We start from the raw sequence: 26068 nt of genomic DNA, 5'->3' as shown, positions 1-26068 counted from the left end.
TGTCCTGAATGCCAGCTAATAGGGCCCAAAAGGACACCCAGGGCCCCCCGATCCCACTCCCAGTGGTTGGAGTACCCTTCGAATGAATAGGGATGGATCTGATGGGACCCCTAGAGAACAGCACATTTGGGTTCTGATATATACTGGTGATAGTGGACTATGCTACATGGTACCTCAAAGCCATCCTCCTACATACAACAAACGCACCCACCCTAGCGGGTGAACTCGTGAAGGTCTTTGCCAGGGTTGGGATACTGAAGGAAATATGGACAAACAGGGGATCCAACTTCTCATCCAAAACGATGAGAGAACTGTGCGAGTTGCTGAAGATCAACACTCTCAAAATGTCTGTCTACCACCCACAGACCATTGAGCTGCTGGTGCAGTTCAATAGGACCTTGAAGTCCATGTTGAAGAAACTCATTGACACTGATCCATTGGACTAGGACTGGTTGCTGTCATCATTGTTGTTCGCCACATGTGAGGTTCCCCAAGCCTTCACCGGGCTTTCCCTTTTAAGGAGGCAACTCAGGGGGATCTTGGACATCCTCTGAGAGACCTGGGAAGAACAAGAGTCCTGAGTCATGGGCACAATGTTGTACGTGCTTCAATTATGGAAGCGACTCAAAATGCTAGGGGATTTGCTAAAGAAAACCTGTTGAGAGCCCTGCAGACACAGGAGAGCACATATAACCACAGAGCCCGATTGCGAATATTCAAACTGGGTGACAGGGTGTTACTGCTGCTCCCATCCTCCAAATAAAAGCTCTTGGCCCAATGGAAAGCTCTGTGTGAGGTGGTCAGGAGGGTAGCTAGGACCTCTTGACTATGAGATCCAACAGCCTAGGAGACAGAAAGAGACTCAAATCTATCACATCAACTTCCTGGAGGCCTGGAAGGCACAGGAGACCTTGCTGATAGCCCCGTGCCCCCTAGAACCAAAAACTGAGGCCCAGGACCGGCTCTAGGCACCAGCAAAGCAAGCACATGCTTGGGGCGGCACAATTCCAGGCACGTGCTTGGGCAGTCGCGCTCTCGGAGCTTGGGGCGGCAAAAAACCTAGAGCCGGCCCTGCTTAGGCCTCAGGCATTGGTCCCTCCCAGATCCAACCCCACAACTGATGGGGCCAGAGCTCAGCCTGAAACAACAAGCCCAAATAATACAAATGACTCAGGCCATCCCTGAAGTGTTCTCGTCTCTCACAGGGTGGACACACTTAGCCCACCACCACATTGCCATGACACTTGAACAGAAGGTTCAAGACAACCATTGACCCCTGCCAAGGAAAATGTGGGAGGTCATCCATGAAGAACTTCAGGCTATGCTGGCTCTGGGGGGACGTTATCGAAGAATCTCTCAGTGAATGAAGGAGCCTTATCATACTGGTGCCAAAGCCTGATGGATCAACTAAGTTCAGCACTGATTTTAGAAAGGTCAATGTGACATTGTGGTTTGACACCTACCTTATGCCCTGGATGGATGAGTTACTGGAGAGACTGGGAAATGCCAAATACATATCCATGTTGGACCTTACCAAAGGATACTGGCAAATCCCTCTAACGAGAGCATCCCTGGAGAAGACGTCTTTCCCTACTACCTATGGCCTCTACCAATGTGTAACCATGCCATTCGGCCTGCATGGAGAGACCACCACCTTCCAGTGACTGATGGATCAACTACTGTGACCCCACAAAGAGTATGCTGCTGCATACATTAATGACATAGGTCATCCTCCCAGTTGGCACTAGAGATGACTATGTCACTTCTCAGCGGTTACCCGAGCCCTCGAGAAGGCAGGACTGACTGAAAACCTGGCCAAATGCTGCCTGGGCCAGAAGGGAGTAACATTCTGTGGGTACACCGTAGGGCAGGATACACCCTGGGGGATGAATTCCAGGTGAAAACTAACTGCCCAGCCCCTCAACCAAGAGACAGGTGAGGTGGTTCCTCGGGCTGGCAGGCTAGTATAGGTGCTTTGTTCCTGGCTTTGCTGCAACAGCCGATCCCCTTTCTAACCGTGTGAAAAGTACCCGACCCATGAAGGTGCAATGGACCAAGGCATGTGAGGTGTGACAGAGCTTTCCAGGCTTTGAAGGTCCGGCAAACTCGGGGACCTGTTCTCTTTCACCCTGATTTTGCAAAACCATTTATCCTTTAGATCAGTGGTTCCCAAACTTTAACAACCTGTGAACCCCTTTCATTAAAATGTCAAGTCTCATGAACCCCTCCTAAAAATGAATATTTCCAGGGATTTTCTCATTTACCTGAGTATAAATTATAAAAACAGTGATCTTGGAAATATAAAATTTGTTTTTATGACATGCTTATTACACACTATTTATTATTAATTATTATTTATCATTATTTTTATTACACTATGAAAACGGCAACACTTTTCCAAGATCTCACTTTCGTAGCTTGTATCACTTTGAATAAGCCTGTTATGAGACAAGGCTCTTATGTTTCATCAAGTTGCATACAGGAGGCCATGCCCCACCCCTTCTGGGCATGCTCACAGTGGAGACAGAGTTCAACAGGGAGCAGCTCAGCTCAGTCTGCCAGACAGAGCAGGAGAGCTCTTGGGTGTTGTAGCTTCCTGCAGAGAAGCTGTCGAGGCACTCCTAAGATGAAATATCACATCAGATGTGAAACAGCATGAAGGTATTTAAGAAGCCAGCTCAAAGAGTTCCTCCTACGCAAGCATTCAGGTCTTGAGCAGTCCAAGCAAACAATGCATGTTACCACAAAGCTTAAACTTGTTCTTCATAATAATTTTAAAAACAATACTAGCTGCCTATTTAGTTTTAAAAACAGCAAAAAATATCCACCTCCCTTTCCATTTCTTATAAAGAGTCTTGAAGTTTAAATCTCCTGAGTGTGATAGATATGCTTGCTTTGACCTGCTTAGCTCTTGGAAGTCCAGGGGCTCCAGGCTGCTGGCCCTGTGCTGCCCGGGGTCCCTAGGGACAGCTCTGTCTGCCATTAGGGATTTTTTCCCCGAGAACCCACTGTAACATTTTGCGAACCCCCAGGGGTTGATAAACCCCAGTTTGGGAACCACTGCTTTAGATGGACACCTCAGACGTGGGTCTTGGGACCATATTATCCCAAGAGGTAGATTGTGAAGAACACTGGTGTTGTTTTTGAGTAGGAAGCTGTTCCCCAGGGAAACAAACTACTCAACGATTTGAGGAGGAGGAACTGGCAGTGAAGTGGGCCAGAGAGGCCCTACGTTACTACCTGTTAGGAAAACCCCTTTTACTCCTCACGGGCCACACCCCTCTACACTGGCTAAACCTGATGAAAGACACCAACACCTGGATTCAGAGGTGGTACCTCTCCCTGCAACCTTATGACTTTCAAGTGCTCCACTGCCCAGGAAAGGCGCACGCCAACACTGATTTCTTCTTGTGGGAGGGAGGAAGAGAGCAGAAGGAATGCTCACTGCCCGGTTCTAGCCGGAGCGGGAGGGAGTGCGATGGGGTGTATGAACTCCACACCATTGAAGTGAGGGTTAAGAGGTTGCTCTGGACACAAGAGGCCATGCCCCACCCCTTCTGGGCATGATCACAGTGGAGACAGAGTTCAACAGGGAGCAGCTCAGCTCAGTCTCCAAGACAGAGCAGGAGAGCTCTTGCATGTTGTAGCTTCCTCCAGAGAAGCTGTCAAGGCACTCCTAAGCCAGGACCAGACCCTACATTCAAGCCACAACAGACCCTTCAGATGCAGGGGCTGTGTATGACAAACCACCACAGATAGAGGGAGATCCTCCAGAGAGTGGCCTGTGAGAACTCCAAGGGGGACTCCAAGACAGACTAGTGGCACCAGCAGAGGATCCGAAGCTGGGGATGGAAGTGGCCCACGGAGCAGGCATAGGGGTACCTGTCTCCTAGGCCAGCAGTTTTCAAAGTTCAGGTCGCGACCCAACTGGGCATGTCAGGCACTGGGTCCTCTGGTTGTTAAAAAGTCACGTTGGCGGTGCTGTCCAGCTAAGGCAGGCTAGTGCCTACCTGTTTCGACACCGCACTGTGCCCTGGAAGCGGCCAGCAGCGGGTCTGGCTTCTAGGCAGGGGAGCCGTTGGAGGTAAGTCCGCACCCCAACCCCATGCCCCAATCCCCTGCCCCAGCCCTGAGCCCCCCCAAACCTGGAACCCATTCCTGCACCCCAAACCCCTCATCCCTGGCTCCACCCCAGAGCCTGTACCCCCAGCCCAGACCCTCTCCCGTATCCCAACCCCCAGTCCTCAGCCCCCCAAATCCAGAGCCCCCTCCTGCATTCCAAACCCCTCATCCCTGGCCCCACCCCAGAGCCTGCACCCCCAGCCCAGAACCCTGACCCCCTCCTGCACTCCAACCCCCTGCCCCAGCCCAGAGCCCCCTCCCACACTCTGAACCCCTCATTCCTGGCTCCACCCTGCAGCCCTCACCCCTGTACCACAACCCTCTGCCCCAGCCCTGAGCCCCTCCCACACACAAAACCCCTCATCCCCAGCTCCCTTGGGACACGGGCATCAATAATTTTCTTCAACTGCGTCCCCAGAAAAAAAGTTTGAAAACCACTGTCCAAGACCAAAGGTTTTGAATGATTATTTCTTTGGGTCCTGGACTGGACCCTGGTGGAGCAGGGAGGGCTTGAGTTCCCCTGCCTCCTGGCCACTGACTCTTGCCACTAGGCGACATTGTCCAGAGTATTGCCCCTAGGTGGTAGTGCTGGCCTTGGACTCAGTCTCCCCCGATAAGCCCCCAGATGTCCACTTTCCCACCTAATACAATGCAGCCACAAAGGATACTTCACTCCTTAAAGGGAACAGGGGTGATGAATGGGTGGTGGGGGCAGCATAGGGAAAGAAAGTAAGTGGTTTATTTCAGGGTAGGGGGGTCATGTAACCTATCTAAACCTTTTCTGATTTTTCCATCTACATGTGACTGGCAGGGGAGTGGCTTAACAGGGAGGAGAACCAGTGGGAAGGATTGCACAGGGAGGACTAAGTGCACTCTTGCAGTCCCAGTATTCACATTTCCATTCACTCTGCTGCACTGCAGTAGTCCAGTGACACGGTGGCAGATGACACAGCGCTTAGCTTTGCTGCACTCTTGCAAGTACTGTTGTGTGTGGACACATGCTTTGCGATGGAGGCTGGCACTGCCGGTTGCAACAACAATATGCTCTGATGTAGCCACGCTTACTGAGAGTCTAGGTGCTCTCGTGTGGGGGCCTAATTTGACGACCTGATACAGGCAAAGGACGGAAAGGCTCCAACACCATTTATTTACCCCGGCCTCTTGTGTTAACCCTTGGGCTGCTGTTCCAAATATCAACAAGGGATGGGACTTCTTACTACGTCACAGGGAAGGGGCAAAACGAACATTACCTTTCAGTTTGGCGTCAGGCCACGCAGGGAAAGCATGGCAGATGCTCTGCGTGTGTGTGTTGTGTGCAAACAGCGGGAGTGAGGCCACCAGTACTTCTGCTCTCCCCTCTCAGCGGCTGCCAGGACTCTGAGTGCTGGTGGCTGCTCCCTGGCCTGATCCCTTCCCCCAGCCGCGACCGCATGTAACAAGTTGGGGATGGGGCGAGCACGAGTGCACGAAGTCCTGCAGCCGCGCTGAGGGGCAGGAAAGGGCTGCAGGTCGGCGAGGGTAACACCCCCCCAGCCATTGCTGGCCCCTATGCACCCCCACAAGCACGTGCGCACCACCCACGCACGTGGGTGCGGCCCGCGCCCCCCTCTAGCCCCCAACTCGGGACTGCAGGGCAGTGTGTCCCTGGGTAAAGCGGCCGGGCCAGGGAAGGAGTGGGGAGGCAGCGGCCGGGGGAGGAGCGGGGCCGGCACTGCCCAGAGCACGAGGAGAGAGGGGGGCCCGCGCAGGGAGGGAAGGGAGGCGGTGGAGGTGAGTCACATGGTCAGTGCCGCACTCTGGCTCTCCCCTGTCTCAATCGCTTTTGTTGTAAAGGGGAGGCAGCCGAGGAGCAAAGCAGCAGCAGCAGCAGCCGCCCTGCCAGTGGCCAGCCCAGCCGGAAACCTCCCCAGCCAGGCTCTGCTGCTGCTGCTTTGCAGAGGGGCGCGCAGCCAGGGCTGGGGCAGGAGCGCCCGCGCCGCAGAGACAGCCGCGGCACCGTGCCGACTGGCGGGCAGCCTGGGGGCACATGTAGAGGGGCAGCGGCAGCGAGCAGGAGAGTCGGGGGTGTTAGTCCTGCTTGGGCGCAGAGTGGCGCGCCCGCCAATCCGGAGTTTCGCGGTCCTTGGTGCCGTCTCGCCGGAGGAGGAAACTATGGAGGTCAATGCAGGTAAGAGACTTGCTAAGCTGCTAGTACGGGGTGCTGAGGTGTGGGGGGGGGGGAGCCGCAGGGCGGGTGCTTTGGGGTTAAGCGGGAGGGCGCTGTGTTGGTCACTGTGGGGCGATCTGTGGATTTGGGGGTGGGTGATCAGCGAGCCCCATGTTAGCGTCGGGTGGGTGAGTGCCGGAATGGGGGCACTGGAGGACGGCTGCCGCTGTCAGGGTAGCGTCTCGCGTCAGCAGAGCGCCTCGCGGGTGGGCTGGGCAGCTGCCCCCATGTTGTGGGGGCTGGGATCCCCCTGGGGTGGGTGGGGTTTGATCCCCGCTTGGGGGGGGGTGCTAAGTCACCCCTCCCCCCACTCCTCGGATGCTCTTGTCCCCTTTGTGTGGCGGATGTTGGGGAGCCTGGGTTGCTGCTGCTGCCCCCCACGGCCTGATGCCCGTTCCCCGCCCCCCTTCCTTGCGGATCCCGTGGCCGGCGCCTGCCCTTCCTCACATGGACCCACTTGCGGAGCCATGTGTGTCTTCTGTTTACGTTCCGCGCTGCGTGCCCGCTTATTGGCCGTGCGGGGCTGTGACGTAGCGATTGCATAATAGGGCCGGGGCGGGCCAGCTGGGTGGCTGCCGGCGCGGACACGTGAGGCCCGCCAGAGGCCGCTGTTTTGGTGACCTACATTCATCGAGTGTGATGGGACAGGCGTGCGCAGGGGACACGTGGGGCGGAGGAGGCCCGATCCCTGCGGCGCTTCTGACCACGCCCACCGGAGCGCCAGGCGGGGCGGGGTTTGCACCGTTCTGACCCCGCCCCCACAGGTGTTCCAAGGTTCTGACCGCTCGCCTTTTGGAGTGGGAGGCGCCCTCTCTAGGCGTTGTATTGCGGGCGGGGGCAGGTATTCTTTTTCCCTTCGGAAGGGGGCGTGGCTAGAACCTTGGAACACGGAGGGCGGCTCCTTCCGCATGGGACGTGGTTAGAACGCTTGCAGAGTGGGGTTGGGGGGTCTGTCCTGCCGTGGGGGTAGGGGATTGCTGCCCCCTCCCATTCACCTGGTTTATACTCCAGGGGTCGGGTGTGCAGGTGATGGTGGCTGGGCAGGGGAGAAGTGCTGCCCTTGCTCCCCCGCCCACCCCTAGTGCTTGGAGGTTGCCCAGAGCTCTGGCGAGTAAAAGCCATAGGTACTTAGGGTCCCTGAAGTACGGTGACCAGATAGTAAGCGTGAAAAATCAGGAGGGGGTAATAGGTGCTTATGTAAGACAAAGCCCCAAATATCAGGACTGTCCCTATAAAATCAGGACATCTGGTCACCCTCCCCTGGCATAGGGCTGGCCCCCGGGCGGCAGTCTTACTGGCTTGTTGCAGCATAGCGTGTTGTATTTGTGTGCCTGCCCATGTGATTGGAATGAAGACACATTTAAAATTCTTCTCACGTGGACAGGCTCTTGCAACAGCAGGACTGTAACAGGTGAAAGAGGGGGGCAGACCCGCCTTCGATGATGGTTGCGCTCATGTAATGAGCCCAGCAAGTCAGATGGCTGGACACGTCCAGATTACAGCGTGTTACACAAAAGGATCTTGGGTCCCGCCTGACCGTATGGGAATTAGAATGTCTGTCTGGGCTTTATGGGAAGGTGGGGGAATTACAGCTTTACAAAAATAGCAGAAAAGTAATTGCTAAGTAAGGACGCAATGGTTCCTGCATCTTCCCTTAAAATAAATTGAGTGAAAAGGCGGGGTTTTATTATTCTGTATATAATAGTGGCTGATTATGTAACAGTTCCTGTGGCTCTAGTGAAAAACATCGGGCAGTGCTTTATGAAACAGAATTGACTTTGGAAGGACGCATTTGCTGTGCCAGCAGCTAAATAGCCATTGGTGTGACTGTTTAGAAATTATTTCAGCAAGAGCTGATAATTTAATGTGCCGGTTTTGCTATTTTAAAGAGTGTTCCTTTGTCCTAGAATGGGATGATTCCCTTTTATTGAACCTAAATGTGATAATCTTGTACAGTAGAAAATTCTTTATAGCAGAAAGACCAGTTAGCTTTCCTTCTCTTGCCTAAAGTCTTCTCTTTTTACCCTATGTCATTTCAACTATTTTCATTGTTAAACTTTTATGTCAAAGGTGAAAGGAAAATAATCTAAACTATTGCAACAACAATAGAGGCTGATACTAAAATAGCATCTAGGTAGGCTGAACTCTGTTTTTTGCAAAGATTTAATAATCTGCTGAAATATAAATAACAGGGTTGTCATCATTAATAAGTTATATAACTTCCTGCTCAAAATACATGTTCGCATATGAGCTGGTGGTAGTATATCATTTGGAATTCTAAATTTATTTGAGAATCCTTTGTGGATATGTCTAAATAAGCATCCAGAACTAGTTTCACATCACAACAATTCAGTTTAGGATAAAATAAAATTCCTTTGTCTTCTATGTTAGCAAATTCTATTTTAAGAGTCAAGAAGTTTATGTCTGCAGCGCTGACTCGCCGATACAATATCAGGACCTGCTGCTTCTGGGAAATGTTTTTTTCTGTACCGCATACGTGGGTTTTTCTGAAATGCAGGTATAACCTAGTACTTACAGTTAAATAGGAAAGAATATTAAAATCTGAACAGAGGATTTCTGAGGAGCCACAGAATCTTCCAAGATAGTCTCAATTTTAATATATTTCTCAATAATATGACAAGTAACCAAAAAGTCCCTAGTATACAGAAATAGTTAGTATACCTAGTGGGCCTTAGATTCACAAGGGGGACTCAGGCGCCTAACTGCCCAAGTCCAACATTTACGCACAACTGGCTTTCACAGAACTAGGGCTCAGCTGCCACCCGATCCTGTAGCTGCCAAAGTCCCAAGGCATTCAAGTCCCACTGGTAAAGTCCTTAAGTCTGTGGGTGGGGATGCACAAATCTGCCTAAGGCCTGGCATTGCCAAGCAGCTCAACGCCTAACTCGGGCCAAAGCTCCAGCAGCATTCACAAACGAGGAATTCCCTTGCCTTTCTCAGCTGCTGAGCCCAATCTGGTAGCTCTGTTCTGAGTACACCTGCCCCACACAGAAGACCATGGAGGAGGTGTCCTTATATTCGCCTGGTTCAAATCCCCACTCTGCCTGCTGTGGAGCAGGGACCAGGCCTCCCCCTGCCCAGGTGAGTTCCTGAACAACTGGGCTACTGAGTATTCTGGGGTGGCTGTCTTTCAATCTGTCCTAGTGAAGCAGTTCCACCTTGTATAAATAATTAAATAGTCATTGGGCCAGAGAAAGCATGAGGATGACCGGCCTAGTGGTTAGGGCACTCACCTGGCTTCAAGTCCCTGCTCGAGATCATGGCTTTTGTTCAGTGTGCTGGTGTCTGTGAATCTCTTTTTAAGTGCCTCTCACCATGCGTGTACAGGGAACCTGTGCGCCTAACTTGAGCCTGTGAATTCTACTAGGCAATAGGGTGCATAAGTTAGGCTCAGCATGGCAAGGCCTAGGCCCCCCCCTTGTGAATCTAGCCCTGGGTCTTTTGGTTTTGAAAACCTCATTAGGAGGGGAAAAGTTAAAATGAATTTGCTGTACAGTACTCCTCAGTTAGGTCCTGTCTTCCACCTGTTCAGGGGAGAAGGAGCAGCTCAGTACCCTCTATCCTATAGGGCAGTAGTGGGCAACCTGCGGCCCGTCAGGGTAATCCGGTGGTGGGCTGTGAGACAGTTTGTTTACAATGACTGTCTGTAGACATGGCCGCCTGCAGCTCCCAGTGGCTGCGGTTCGCCGTTCCCAGCCAATGGAAGCTGCGGGAAGTGGTGGCCAGCATGTCCCTGTGGGAAGCAGAGGTTTAATTAAATTTACAAAAGCAGTGAAATTCCGAGTTACTATCTGTCTTTGATTGTTGTGCCAAGTATTGCAATTTTTATGTTGTATAGGATCACTCAGTGTTCTAGAAATTATTTATGTATCACAAGGGTATAAAAGAGTAGTGTAGGACAGAGTGGCAGCATTTATCTTCAAGTGTGCTATAATTAACATAAGACACTATGACCCAGGACCTGCTGTACTGACTTAATCTGTTGAGCAAGCATTCCTTGTCATTTGTAGCTTTTACTGGTTTAAGGCATATGCATCATCTTATTCTGGTATGTAATAAGTCATATGTAAAGGGATCTGCCACATCAGTACAAAGGGAGCAGATAAGGAATTAAACACAGTTTTTAAATTGCTTGGCTTTTGCCAATGAGCTTTTTACACTTACTAATTTTAGTGTGAAATAGCAAATGCTTTGTAGTGGCTTTTAAAATATCAGGTCTTGGAGATGGCAACTGACTTGGTTCTCAAAAGAAGAGTAAAGAATTGTTTGTGTCCTTTGCAAGATCATTCTTTTGGCACATAACCTGGGGAAGGGGCCCTATGAAAAACAAATCCATTTCCATGCCTGAAAGAGAGCAGGTAGCTGTTTTCTCCAAAAGTATCTCAAGAGTTTAAGACTAAACAGCTTCCCTGTCCCGCAAGTGGGAGTGCAGTGCCTTGCAAAGAGCCTGGCAACTGAAACTATATTTAAATGAGCTACAAAGACTTGTAATGTGTCAAGTGGTACTTAAGGAGTTCAGTTCTGGTTTGTTTTTATATTATTTTCATGCTCCATCCCCTTGATCCATTGCTGTGAATACCACCAATCTCCTCCCTATCTCAGGCCTGTATCCTGGGTGTCATCTTTCACTTTGCCCTTTGTCTTATCCTAATCTAAATGATCTCTGCTTCTGTCTCCATAACACCTCTAAGATCTAGTCTTTTCTCCCCATCCAGTTTGTACCTCCTACCCTGAACTCCCTTCAGAACAGGTTTTGATCAGGTTATATCCTCCCAGCTTTGAGTCCCTCCAGTGACTCCCCACCATCCACCACCTCAGATGCAAGCTTTTTACACTTGCTGTTGATCCCATCCCCTGCTCCCTCTTTTATCTAATCTCATTTTCCATTCTAGGAGGTCAGGTGTGAGGGCAAGAGAAGATGGGGTGGAAGGGGAGGTCAATCGTTGGAAAGCTAATGGAAAGAAATGAGCTTGGGGGAGGGGTTTGAAAGAGGCACATGTAAGGACAACTTGGCATGCTGTGTCAGGTAGTGCCAGCTCAGGAAGTGGATCATTTGCAAGCTGTGTAAGGACATTTGGTATTTCGTCATTACAGTCTTTTCTTTTCCTTCCACCAGGGGGTGTGATTGCTTACATCAGCTCTTCAAGCTCAGCGTCTAGCCCAGCCTCTTGTCACAGTGAGAGCTCAGAGAGTAGTTTCCAGTCATCCTCTTCGCCTGTACCATCTTCACCAAACAGTTCCACCTCTGAGAGCAGCTGTAACAGTAGGAGCAGCGAGGGTTCTGACTGCGCACCAAAGAATGATCAGCTAGATGATGCCGTTAAAACAAGTCGGTCGAGTGCTGCTGGATTGACCAAGGGCCATGGTGGACTTACAAGTATGTATGTTTTGAAGTATCATCAGGCAGATAAACATGCACTGTCATGCTCCACTGTCTCAAACTGATGGCTGGTCTTACCGGGCCTGAGGACACCCCCAGCCTTCATTCTGGAGACCACAATTTTCTCTCCACTCTTAATCTCTAACTTCCTTCCTTCTAGACAGCGGTAGCTATGGTGCTCATTCTCTGGCCAAGATGTTGAGCAAACAGCCTCTTGCTAGACAGAAGCCACAACTTCAGCCTGAATCAGCCATCTTTCCAATCTTTTTTCAACCCTACTCCTTGAGCTCAAGCTCATCACCTCTGCTATGTGCCTGAGTTTTACTGATCCAGGATATGAAATGCACTGATGCCGCTCCCAGACCTGGAACTGCTTGCTCACAGTGCAAAGTGGTGCCAACAGGCCATATTGTCCTTTGGCCCACAAGTAAGTTTAAATCAAGAACTCTCACTAATTTTTTATTTTTTTTATAAAAAGCCCCAACAGTTTTGAAATTATGTTAAGTGCTAAAACAAAGTCTACTACAAGTCTCTCTTTGTCCTCCTTTCACTGAAACGTGGCCAAATACCATTTTAAAAGACAGTTTAGTCCACAGTCTCAAACCTAGGAACAAATTCTTATTTAACTCAATGTTTATCTTTAATTACTACAGAGATCAGTGGAATCATTTTATAAGTTTATATTGTGGTAGCAGTTAGGAGTCCCAGTCAGGGCCCAGGACCTCATTGCGCTAGCCACTATACGTGCACACAAGTTTCTTCTCCAGGAACTACACCAGACTTACACCAGTAAAAATGGGTTCAGAACGTGTGCACTAAGTTCCAGCTACAAGTGATTTTATTTTTTTTAAACCACGAATAAAATAAAATTAAAAGTTGGTATGGTCAGAACTACAGGGGTGCTGATCGTTTCAACTATATTGTAGGCTTCGACTTGCTTTAGTTACTGTGTTTCTGCATTATATATTCTTTGATAATCAGAAGTTCAGCAATAAAGGAATTTTTTTAAGCAATCTTTGCAAGCTAAAAGTGATCCCCAGTTGTTTTTTGTTTTTTTTACAAGAATGTTGACATTGAATAGTGAGTGCAGCGATATATGGGTCGGAAGATATTTCAATAAGCTTTTAATTTGAATTTAGATGTTTTTCTTCTGCCCGAGACACACAATTTTTTGCAAGTCAAGCTTTCTGGACAACCCTCCTATTAAGGGGTGCTGGAACAATTTTTATAGTGGGGGTGCTGAGAGACATTGAACCAAACTGTAAACCCTGTATACCCTTCAAGCCAGGGGATGCAGCAGCACCCCTAGTTCCAGCACTTATGCTCATATTTTGTGTTTTGAGGGCATTATGAAGCCAAGCCTAAAGTCTGATCATTGTACTTCAAAAAACCTTCAGATTATTTTAAAAAATATTTCTCTCCCACCCAACCCCCACCCAAAATAAATAAATCCAAGATCTTAGTAAGACCTTTCCCCTCCTCTTCTGCTTTGTACATTGTTTGGCAAACATGGAAGCACTCAACGGGACTGCTCATGTACAGAAAGCTGCTGTTTGCAAAATCAGGGCATAAGAACCTGAAAGTGAAATTGGCTGTAAACAAAATTGAGATTGATTTAACTGATTTTTAGGGTGGGATTTTTAAAAGCGCTTAGTAGAGATATGCAGAGGACAGAAATTCCCTTTCGCAAAGGATTTCAGGATTGACATTTGTTCGTGTTCTGTTTAGGGACTAAATATTGTAGCAGGATTAACCTGCTTGCTTGCATATATATCTTTTCTAATAGTTTAAGTATTTTGTCTGTTGTAATAGGTTTATAGATTTATATTGAAATAAGTTTGGCTGTAATGCTATATCCTGTATGTTAAGTTAAGGCAAAGTTAGTATATCTATGTCTGGGACCTTTCACCCAGATAGCAAAGTTGGCCTACATCTTGAGATCTTTTATCTAAATAGTAAGCCACCCATGCATGTCTAGGACCTTTATCTAGACAGATAGACAATGGAAGAATGGTAGGGGTTTTTTCTTGTAGCCACAGACTTAACAGGTACACCACAAGGAAAGAATTGAAATGACTAAAAGAACAGAAATAGTATATGTGCGTATGTACATGTCGTCAATTTGCATGAACGTATTAGCCTATGGAGTAAGGGTACCCTAACATTTTTGAGGCATATTTGGGCATAGGAGGAAGGATTCCCTGCACTTGAGCCCTATAAAAGAGGTGACCCACCTCACTAGCTTATGCTATCTATCCACTACGACTACTAACTATTAGTAGGTTGTACTCATTTTCTTTTCAAACTTTTAAGTTCCAAGGGTAGGCTAAGCTTGGTTTCCCTAAACTTTTGTTCTTAGTTTTGTTTATTAGGTTTTAAGTTTAAGTTAGTTAAGTAAACTCTAAGTTCGCTTTGATAGCTCTTAGCATTAGTTTCTCCGAAGCTCTGCACCACTCACGCAAGAGTTGAGAAACCTGAACTGTTAGAGGTGAGGCTGGTCCTGTGTCTCTCACCACCAGGTCATCAAGGAAGGTTGTGAGTATATTAACCAAAGCTTTGTAGCATATAATACTGTATTACCATATGTATCTTTCGAATAACAGTAATACAATTGTAACTTTGTAACTCTGATTATTTTACCATTTACTTACTATTTCATTGATTTTAATAAAAAGTCTTTACGGCTGTATCTGTCTCAGTGTGAGCTTCCTGTCACACCCCCGAGGGTCCTTTGTAAATTCTGTGGAGCCTGATTTGGGACAAGAACTTTTAACTTCTGATCAAATAGATTGGCGAGTCAAACCCCATACTATCCAAATTAATAATATTAACACACCCTAGATCAGGCTACAGACTGGCAAGCCAGCCAGGAGACTCGAGAAGTATGTGACAGGAATTTTCAGGGATTCCAGGCATCCTTAGACTCCTAAAAATCTCACCGGAGGCATAAGTAAATGGTTAAAGTTACAGAAAGTTAGAGAGCAACATTGTGTGTCTCAGTCACTCACTCTTAAGAGAACAGGAGCCTGATTTCCTGTGACTGTGGCTTGGCAGCAGTCCCAGTATTTCCGGTTCTGTATTGTGGTTTGATTTAGAGTTTTACTTTAGAAGGTTTAAATTTAATCTTGCAAGATAGAGTAATATTATAAACAGTAAATCGTGTTATTATTTAAAGTGATATGTGCTTTTAAGTGGCTTTGTTAAAGGTTGAAGTTATAATGAATGGTACTGATAAGATATTAGCAGTAGCACTGGATCCAATGACCCACACTAGTGGTGGCGGGGGAGTTGATAAACCTAGGTATTAATTGCCACCAAGAGGCTGCAATAATTCAGAACTTGAACGGTTCGAGCTACCTTATTTCAGTCCCCTCAACTCTCCTGGGCTGCACCTCTGATCCATCTGCCTCAGTATTCCCCAGCTGTTTGGCAGGTCCCGACAGAGGGAAAAGACCTCTTGATCAGCTACGAGCCATCAAGGGAAGAAAGGGCACGTACCCCACCTCTCTACTATTTATTTGGGACTTATTGAACTAAGTGTAAAAACCGGTTTGGGATGTTGTTTCTGTGAAGGGACTCCTTCAGTTTCAGATTAAAAACAGCAGAGTATTCATTATAGTTTATTACATAAGCTAGTGAAGTTTTAGAATTAAAGTGAGTTCTGTGTTACGTATTAAGGTGAGTGGAGCAAGGGCAAGAGTAGAGTCTGTTGGAGTTGCCCGTACTATGGCTTTAGAAAACTTTGCCAGAAAAAATACATTCAGCAACATGGAGGAGGTTTAGAACAGTTGAGAAATAGCGAGATGATCTCTGAGCATTGTAACCCATGGGGTTTTGTGAGTGAGGTATTTGATGTAGAAACAGAGCAGAAAAAAAGAACGACTAAACTGGTAAAGGGAATAGCTGTTGAATGTCTGCTCGTGGCTTGTAGTTTGCTGGGAAAGAAATTGAATAAAAAATTAGAGTTACTCAGGAAAGCCCAGCAAACTTTGGATGGCAGCTTAAAATCGCTGGAGGGCTATAAATCAGACCACGGACAGCTGTTGGAAAGAATCAGAGAATTGGAAAAAAGAGAAGATGTGTTAGAGGAGGATAAAGAATCGATTCCCATCCCTATTGGCATGGTAGAACCAACGGAGATAGAAAAACCTGCAGGGCCAATTTCTAGAAGTAGGCCAAGAGAATTAGCTTAGGCTGATACAGTACCTTTAGGAGCAGAGTTGGAGATTGAATCTGAGGAGCCACTGGGAGAGTCAGAAGAGGAAGGTAGCAGTGCAGAAGCTAACAGCAGTCTGCAGATAGAAAAAGGAAGTCCCAGGGTGGCACCACAGGAGGTGGAGTTGAGTGGCATCATAGAGGAGGCGACTAGTGATGTAAAGAATGAGATGAGCAGAGCAAAGGGGGAGGAAATATCCTCTCCTCTGTTAGTGTCCTCCCCTGATAGTGAAGAGGGAGTGCCTTTAGAGTCTGTGATTGTTCAGGGACTAGAAGATGCAGTGTCACAAGTGACACGAGTAGCTAATGCATGTGATGTAGTAATCTCTAAGTTACAACAGAGAGATATACAACAACCAAGGAATGTAATTCCTGCTCCTCCGCCCAGTGTTACACTAGCACCATATAGATCAGGAGATCCAGCCCCTTTGGGTGGACATTTATTGGCATTTGAGCAATCATCAACATTGCCTAGGTCCTGAGAATTTCGTGGCCCCTCTACACTCCCTTGGTATATGCTAGTATCACCTGGTTTACGGGTAGAACACCCTACTACACCAGACCTTAACAGACTAAGAGATGTCCTGCGTCAGTGTGGAGATGCCTTGAGTATAGGACATAGAGGTTATATGGAAAATTATCCTGCTCATCCAGGATTATCTCCATTGGAAAGTGCTGATAGCTCAGATGAGGAAAACGTGAATTTGGGTAGAAGAAGTCAAAACAGAGAAGTTATAGATTCAAGCTCAGATAGAAGTCCAGATCCTGATCTGGAGAGAAGATCGTCAGATTCTAATTCTGATTTTCCTGAAGCAGTTGTTACAGACATTAAGACCCTAGATCTGGTAGCTAAGCAAGTAGGGATGATGGAGGATTCTTCAGTTGCAATGCATGCACAACGTGTACAAGAAACAGCAGAAGTGTTTGGCTTACCAAGGGAAGATAGAGTTAAAATCTTACAACTCACAGTAAATCGAGCATTATGGAGTACTTTGCCACCTGAGTTTAGGGTAGGGGAGAGATCTTTTAAAGACACAGTAGCCTTATTGGAACACAATCAACATCCAGGGAAAGCTGGTGTGGCCATCCTGTCGAACCTAAAGCAGAGATCTAATGAGTCCCCACATCAGTTTCACCTGCGGTTAAGTGCAGCATGGCACAGTCACATGAAAGAGGAAACAGATGAGCCACCATACGTTAGTTTGTTGGTTAGTAACTCTCTTCCCTATTTATGGGAAATGGTGAACATGCATATAACTGATGATATTTCTTTAAAGAGGCATTAGCCTTGCTGGCCAAGGCATATTCTCAGGGAGGCCCTAAAATAGGTTGGCGGGGAGCTCCTGTTGCAGTACTTCACAAACCACGAACGAATCCCACTGTGAGGATTGAGGGACCTCAACCAGGGTTAGGTCGAGGGGTTCCTAAATTCCCTAGGTACCAGCGTTGGTAAAATGACCCTAATCCACATAATAATCCTGGACCTTCGAGTGAGCGTGCCCCTCAACAGGGTTATGCATTTGGATCCTATCTAGGGGCCCGGGACCATGTTCCTTTCTTTTCAGATGCCACACAGAATACTTCTCGCCTGCAGAGACCCAAGTCACCGCCTCCCCACAAAGATGAGGACTCAGTTGTAATGATGTTTAAAACAGTGCAGCAGACGCTTGAGGCTCAACGACGGGATATTCGAGAACTCCAAGCATGCGTGAATGAGCTGATGATGGAAGGCCAAGGCGCAGCACCCTAAAACCGTCCAGTGGCCTCCGTTGACCCATTTCCTTTTCTCCGGTGGACAGCCTCTCCTCCAGAGTTGGCTGCCTCCGAAGAGATAGAAGGAGAGCCTGTAGATTATTTGTCTGCATACTCTACAAAGTATTCGGCATGATGCCAATCAACCCCGAGCGTAGTCATAGCCCCTTTAGACAGAGATGCAAGCGGGAGACCCACAGTATCTGCAGTGGTAGGGGGCCAGCACAGGGATTTTATTGTAGATACTGAGGCAGCAATCAGTATTATCCATTTTAAGGATCCTAGATCCTCTTTTCTGTCATCAGGGCGTACAAAAACACTTGCAACTTTTGCAAGTAATCAGGTTGTTACCACACTTTCTATACCCATTGAAGTACAGATAGGTCACCTAAGAAAGGTTCATACCTTTGCGTTGATGAAATTAGCAGACCCAAGGAATTGCCTGTTGGGAACTAATTTCCTATACAAACGGATGTGTTCTTAATTTGGGTAACCAATTGTTGTGCCTTACCGTAGAACAGGAAAAGAATAACTCACCAGTGATCATACCTGACTGTGGCATGGTATCTCCAGTGGTGGACTCTGAACCTGAGGGTTATGATTTAAACAAAATAGCGGCTAATCATGCAGACCAACCTGAGTTACGGGAGTCAGATGCCTGTTGATGAGTTACAGTTACATGCAGATGCCTTTGCTAAACACAAACATAATTGTGAATGTATGGCAGTCACTATTGTTGTAGAAGGAGAAGATATGTCAGCCCAAAGACAATATCCTTACCCAGAACAGGCAAACCCATACATAGAAAAGACTATCAAGTCTTTACTGACACAGGGAATACTATGTAGATGTACTTCAACTGCCAATTCCCCTATTTGGCCCATGAAGAAACCAAATGGTTCTTGGCATCTCAAAATTAACTATAGACGCCTGAATCAGGTCACACCCACTTGTGCCCCTACAGTGGTCAAGATGCCAGATTTAATCAAGTCCTTTGATCCAGAGGCTGTGTGGTTTACTTTCCTTGACATCAGTAACAGCTTTTGGACATTGCCGTTGGCCCACATTTCACAGTACCCTTTTGCATTTCGTTTCCAGGGAGTCCAATATTCCTGGACACGTTTACCTCGGGGGTATAAAAGTTCTCCAGCTTTATTCCATGCGCAAATAAGGCAGGCACTGTCTCAATTTTCTAAACCAACTGTTCTGTTTCAATATGTAGATGACCTGTGTTTAGCAACACGGACTAAAAAGAGCATCTAGAAAGGCTTGATGAGCTCCTACAGATCCTAAAGGAAGCAGGGTTAAAGTGCAATCTGGCCAAGGCACAGCTAATGGCTAACTGTGTCTCTTTCTTGGGTCTCACCCTGACAAAATGGGGTAGAACCCCAGCACAACAGAAAGTAGATGCAATCCAAACATTGCCGTTACCACAGGACCCAACGGCTTTAAGATCCTTTTTGGGTTTAACTGGGTATTACAGGGATTTCATTCCCAATTTTGCTTCCATTGCAGGTCCCTTGTACCAAGTATTAAAGAAAAGTGTCCGATGGAAATGGTCTGAGCAACACACGGAAGCAGTATCCCAGCTAAAACAGGCCATTTCAAGGCTCCGGTGTTGATCACTCCAAATCCTGAAATACCCTATCATCTGGAGGTAGCAGTGAGTGGGAAAATCGGACGTGGGGCCTGTGCCTCATGTTTAAATGTCATCAATTGAACTTAAGTATAACAATTGTGAAAAGTACCTATTGGCAACCAGTTGGGCCATACAACACTTTTCTTTTCTAATTGGCCTCAGCCCGATCGTACTACACTTATCACACACTCCCCTTCAGTTCTTACTGTCCAATGGGGTAAAAGATGGGCAAGTCTCAAATGCTCAGCTAGCCCACTGGGCATTACTGCTGCAAGGGAAAGATATTACAGTAAAACCTATTAGGACACCATTTTTGTTACCAACTGCCCTACTATATGAAGGAGAGCCACACGTGTCCCGATCTTGATCGATTGGATCTAAGGGGGGAGGAAAAACAAAAGCTTTTCCAACCATTGATACAGAAGACAGAGTCCATTATTAGGTATCATTTCTTTGTTGACGGTTCTAGTTATTACCATCAAGGCAAACCTTGTACCGGATTTGGAATCTATGCAGTTCCTCCCGAGGAGAAAGGAGAGCATTGGGAGAAGGCATATTCATGTATTCCACATTTGGCTTAATATGCTGAATTAGCAGCAGTGGCTTGTGTTTTGGAGTACTATGTGCAGTTCTCCATCACCACCACATACCGAAGTATCCGTTTTCAGACTCTGCATGAGTATGCAATTCTCTCACAGAGTTTCTACCATGTTGGGAGATAAATGGGTTCACATCTTCAGATGGCACGCCTATTAAGTGTGCATCGCTGATGAAATACATCTGCTGGTTATCAGTAACAATCACTGTTCCAAGGTGGACGATTAAAGTGTAAAAAAAAAAAAAAAAAAAAAGCTCACTGGAAATTAGACCCCTATGCTACAGAAAATGGGAAGGCTGATAAATTAACCCGAGAAGGAGCCCGATCAGGGGAATTCTGGAAAGAAAAAGATCAGGAATGTTCTGTTACTGCCCTAGTCCCAGATGCCCTATAGCGACAACTAAATTTGTACAGGCTGACATACTGGATTTAAAAGACACGCAGAAATTGGATAGGGACTTAGTGAGAGTAATCCTAGAGCTTTCCAAAACAAAAAAGAGAAGGGTTGCTAACAGTAGATCCTTTGTACAAAAGATATATATGCAAGCAAGCAGGTTAATCGTTTAGGCTACAATATGAACTTTAATGAAACTGCAGTCTCAGGTGGAAAATGGGTTCCACTGAAATTTTTCCAACTGGCTCTAGCGCTCAGCATTAGTCCAACTCTGCTCCCCTGAAGTCACTGGCAGAGTTGGCAATGCTGAACACTTCACAACGTCCCATTCTTTATTATCCAAGCTGGAACAAAACATGCAAAATATAAAGAAAGAGCATAAAAAGTGGCAAGCAAATTGGACTTAGAAAATCCTTTCACCTTTAAGAATGTAAGGTCCTGTTTCTGCAAGTGCATCTCAATGGGGAGGCTCTGTGTGGCTATGGAGGACTGCCTGCATGGAGTCAATTGTAGGATGGGGCCAAAGTTTTTATTAGTAAAAAGGGTAAAATAACTTATTTGTTTGCTACATGTGATTTTGAAGTTAACGGTGTCTTTTAATATTTCTGTTTTTAAGAAAAGATCTTTATTCTCAGTTGGGGAAACTGCAACATTTATATGGGCTTCCTTGTCCTGATGGGAAGACAGATTGAGCCCAAACTTTGGTGACCTAGTTTCCTAAATGATCCTTTTAAAAATTCATAAATGTAAGCAGACTTTTTTTTTCTACCATTGAGTGCAATGCTACTTTTATTAAAAATTCAGTGTTAGCCCAGTGTATGTGTGTTCTCCCCATTCTATCCAGCGATTGTTCCTAAATTAATCCCTGCTGAGTCGTGCAGGGTTTTCCTGTGTTCTTGTTTTTGTCTCCTCTCTTTCTTGTTCATTGAACTGATTTGCAGTATCTCATTTGCAGAGCGCATTTTAAGGGGCAGAAGCGTGTTCTGTGGGTAGGTCTGCACTTGCAGTGGCATGTAGAATACATACATTGCACACCCAGCTAGCGCAGGTATAAATAGCAGTGGAGACAATGAGGTACTGCTTAGGCAAGAAGACTAGAGACCTGGCTGAACCCTAGGGTATATACCCTCTGCGGCTCTCTATGTGCCCAAGCAGTGCTCCCTATTTATGTTGCAATGTAGTGTCCCACTGTCAGAGCCTTTCCTCCCTGCAGGGAAAGGCTCCAGCAGGACCATGCTCTCTTTCATTGGGGTGTGTAGCTACATGTACCATAAGTACCGCCACCAGCATAGACAAGGCCTGTGAGGGAGAATGTTACCGTTGGATTTTCATGCTCACTGTCTTCTGTTCTATTTCTAGAATTTAATGGCATGATCCTCCTGTGTAAAGTCTGTGGGGATGTTGCTTCAGGATTTCACTACGGTGTGCATGCTTGTGAGGGTTGTAAGGTAAAGTATAATAGTCTCCTTTCTGTTGTGGATGCTGGCTAGTTTTCAGATCACTGGGTAGTTAACAACTGGAATCATAGGGTAAGCAGGTGATGATGTTGAAAAGTTAAATTTATACTAATCTATTAAAACATTAATCTGAGAAAGTTCAAAATATACACAGGTTGCTTTAAAAAGACAAGCTGCTTGGGAGTACACCATTCCTTCCCATGGGAACAACTAAACTAGTTGCCTGCGTGTCCTCTGATTGATCAAAGGTCTGTTCTCAGACAGTGGAACACCATGAATGGTCCATTCTGTGAAGGAGCTTTTGGCAATAATGGCGTTATATGAAAGCTATTTTCTTGAACGGAGGAGGCTAGACATTGTGCAAGAGGTGGTCTTGTGGCTAAAATACGGGGCTGGGAGTCAGGAGAGCTGGATTCTATTTCTATCCCTGCCACAGGTATCCTGTGTGATCTTGAGTAAGTCACTTAACCTCTCAGCTCTGCTGGTTCCCTGTCAGTATAATGAGGATAATAATACTGAAGATCCTTGGATCATAAGTTCTGACTGCTGGGGAAACTTTTAGAATTTATTAGTTAGAAACAAGCAGTTATATATAGTTAGAAACAACCAGTTTATTGTATTAATCCTACCGTGTTCTTCCTTACACGTTATGCTTCACTATGCTAGCAAAACTGTCTGAGAGAAAACCAGTCATGAGAAGCTACGAGTGGCGCCTACTTCTTATGGCTCCGAAAGTAAATATGAGGAAGTGAAGCTTACTTGCAAATGTCCGGATCTTCATAGAAGATTTGACATGTACGGTAATAGGCTGTGGTTTTTATCTGCAGGGTTTTTTCAGAAGAAGCATTCAGCAAAACATTCAGTATAAGAAGTGCTTGAAGAATAACAACTGCTCTATAATGAGAATGAATAGGAACAGATGCCAGCAGTGCCGCTTCAAAAAATGTTTGTCTGTTGGAATGTCAAGAGATGGTATGTTCCTAAATTGAATAACGACATTGTAAAAGTGAATTGTGCTGCGTACGCCACCCATCTCAAAAGAGCATGTGTCAAAGATCGTAAGGAGGCAGAAACGGACAGCTGAATCCTGTTGTACTCTGACACTACTGTTGTCTCTTACATGTGGATTAGCTAGTCTTCTCACTGTGTGGCTATGCTGAGCGCCATATATAAAGTAGCTAAGAAAGCCCTCCCTTCTCTGAGCATCTGGAGTTGAGATTAATACAATAGGATGCACTGCAGCTGCTAGATGGACGGACTTGATGTAACAGTCTTAGTTTATTTTACTGAGTTAAACAATATTTTAAGCTCCTCTGTGGGTATTAGGCTAGGTTTTGATCTCAGTTACGCTGGTGTAAATCCAAAATAACATTCTTGGTGGCAGTGGGGTTATTGTGGAGTTACACTGGTGTAACTGAGATAAGAATCTGAACCATCCTGTCCAGTGTATTGCATACATTTCCTCGGTTTTATTTTTAAACAAAAGGAAATGTTGCCCAATCTAGCTCTCACTGAAGTCAATGGAAAGACTTTAATAGGAGCTATGTCAGGCCCATAGCACACTATCTTTTTATTGTCACTTAACGTAAGGCTATTACAGAGAGTAGAGTTTCAGGAGTAAGTTTTCAGTGCAAGGAGAAAGCACAGAGCTGCAGTACTTTAATGGTAACTGAAACTGCACTGCTAAATCACCGTATGCCTCACTGAAAGTCTGCCTTGTGCCATGATTTTTAGTGAGGTGCTGAAAATGTAGATTGTTTGTTTGGCTTCCAAAGCACAAAATTTCATTGAGCTGAGAACAGCTCCCCCCCCCACCCCACCCCCACATTTCACTTTTTATTTCCCTCAGATTCATACTGAACAGGAACAAATTTAACACTCATTGGGCAGGGGGAATTAACCTAGAACTTTATTTAAAAGAATTGTGCTGTCATTCTGAGTATCATTGACTACAACCCATATGGGGCTGTCTATACACAGGCTGGTACCCGATTGATTTAAGTAAACCAGTTTAATTAAATGCCAAACTCCTGGGCAAGCACACGTATGTCGGTTTAAAACTAACTATGTCGGGTGAACTAGCCCTACAAATGTAAGCTAGCGCGATATAAACCAGGTTTAAAGCAATTTCAGAGTGTCCACAGACAAAGTTGCACTGATTTAACTACATCAGTTTTAAAGCACACATTTGGGTGCAACTGTGTGTATAGACCAGGCCTGGTTTGGAATAACCAAGAAAAGGGACATACAGATACTTTTGTTATATTTTTTGTTGCCTTCATTTTACATATAAACAGTGGTGCATAACAAGATGATCTTGGACCCGATTCTAATGTGACACCAGCTTTACACTGGGTTAACTTTACTGACATCAGTGGAGTTACTGCTGATATACAGCCATGCCAATGAGATCAGGATTAGTGTCTGAGCGTAAAAAGGCAAGATTATCCGTTTTGTGTGTAGTGGTTTTCATGACTGAATTTGGTGTGCCCGTGGGTAACTAAACCCTTTTTTTTCCCCCTTCCTTAGCTGTTCGATTTGGCCGCATTCCTAAACGTGAAAAACAGAGGATGCTGATTGAAATGCAAAGTGCCATGAAGACCATGATGAACAGCCAGTTCAATGGTCACTTGCCAAATGAAACATTAACAGAACATCAGGAGCAAGCGCTGCCATCGTCTCAAGAAGAGCTTACATCCAAACCCCAACAAGAGCTGGAAAACATCAGAAGTCCATCTCCTCCTCCTCCCTCTGACATTGCGAAGGAAGAAGTGATTGGTTTGGTGACCAGAGCCCACAAGGACACCTTCATGTACAACCAGGAGCAATCAGAAAACCCAGCTGAGGCCAGGCAGCCCCAGAGCGGGGAAAGAATTCCAAAGAACCCTGAGCAATATAGTTTGAATAGCGACTATTGTAGCAGTGGGCTTAGTGACACCCATTATACCGAGAGTGAGCAACTTCTTGCTGGACAATACAAAGGGAGACATGTAATGCATTATCCAAATGGGCGCACCGTTTGTTTCACAAATGGCCACTGTATGAACTTTACCAATGGTTATACTCAAAGAATGTGTGAAAAGATCCCAGAAGATGGGTTTTCGGCAAATGAGAACATACATATATACTCATGCAACACTGGAGGGAGAATGCACCTGGTACAGTAATGTCTGTTGTTGCTGGTTCAGGGAGACTTTTTTGCCATGTTTTTTAATGATCTGTCAATACAGATGGGGCCAAATGTAGCTTCAGAATCAGTGAAGTTGCACACAGATGAATTTGGTCCATAGTGGAGACCCAGATAGCACCAAACAGAGTTTAGGGGCAAAGAACTACTAGATAGAGATCAACGGCTTACACTGTGTATGGGATTTGAAATCAAGCAATTGATAAGGTTCTTCTAACAACACTTTTAGCTGCCAGATCATCTTTTATGTACTTTAGTTGAAAATAGACTTAGTTGAAAATTGGGTTACAGTAGGTTTCTTGGAAAAGTGAGCCCTATGAATCATTAAGTCCTTTTCCACCCTTTTCCTCTTGGGGATAAAACCTCTAAAATAATTTACAAAGTTAGATACACTAACTTGAAATATATTTTTAAAAAGTATACAAGCACAAGTTCTGAGGTGCAACTTTGGCCTCCTGGAAGTCAGTGAGGACTTCAATGGGGTCAGGATTTCATCCTTAGAGACAATTTAGTTGATTTAAGTCTGTTTTTACCAGGGTCTTTTAGTACTTGCTCACCTTGTCAGGCAGGTCATTTTTTAATTTAATTTTATTGTTATTAGGACTAGATTTATTGATTTATTTATTTGAGAGCAGGTGTTTTTATGGAAACTACTTAAAACATTTGGATTTGGAGGGTTCTAGGCTGTCCACAGCAAACCTATCCTTCTACCCCTACAACAAGTTAAACTCTGAGCCAGTGATAGGATTTACAGGTATGGGTCCTCCCTTTCTTTATCCCTGTTCATCTAGGAGTGTCCAGTAGCAGCATCATACCAGAAAGCATTTCCTTATCGCAGCCTCTTTGATCACCCTAACTGATTTAAGTCAAGCAACAATGCTGCATATTTCCCTCCCTTTGCCCCATTTTTAAATCCCCCCCACCCCTCTTTACCTTGCAGTAGCTGCCTCTTTTCCTTAAAGTAGACTCTCTCTCCCTTTCTAGATGGAACAGACTGGGAGGGGGAACATAGGAAATACTCCAGTTCTTGTTCTGTGATGCTCCATAATTGCAAACCCTCAAGTACAAATTGGCTACATTTTTCCACCTCCTAGTTT

The 26068-nt window shown here is 46.0% G+C and overlaps 1 protein-coding gene across 2 annotated transcripts in view; it reads left to right on the top strand.

The window, feature by feature from the left end:
* The first annotated feature begins 5926 nt into the window (after positions 1 to 5926).
* The window catches only part of NR1D2 (nuclear receptor subfamily 1 group D member 2), a 32406-nt gene continuing 12264 nt past the window's right edge, over positions 5927 to 26068 (top strand). Inside the window, exons 1-5 of one of the 2 annotated variants that reach the window (XM_074945651.1) lie at positions 5927 to 6289; positions 11466 to 11726; positions 21687 to 21775; positions 22612 to 22756; positions 24314 to 24942. In XM_074945651.1, the coding sequence (XP_074801752.1) occupies positions 6274 to 6289; positions 11466 to 11726; positions 21687 to 21775; positions 22612 to 22756; positions 24314 to 24942 (1140 nt within the window). In that variant the 5' untranslated portion in view covers positions 5927 to 6273. Of the gene's footprint in view, positions 6290 to 11465; positions 11727 to 11889; positions 12157 to 21686; positions 21776 to 22611; positions 22757 to 24313; positions 24943 to 26068 lie in introns of those variants that run through there. The other variant, XM_074945652.1, reaches the window with a different exon arrangement.

The sequence above is a fragment of the Natator depressus genome, chromosome 2 (genome assembly GCF_965152275.1).
Source record: "Natator depressus isolate rNatDep1 chromosome 2, rNatDep2.hap1, whole genome shotgun sequence".
NCBI lineage: Eukaryota > Metazoa > Chordata > Testudines > Cheloniidae > Natator > Natator depressus.
This window is presented reverse-complemented; position numbering and strand designations above follow the sequence as displayed.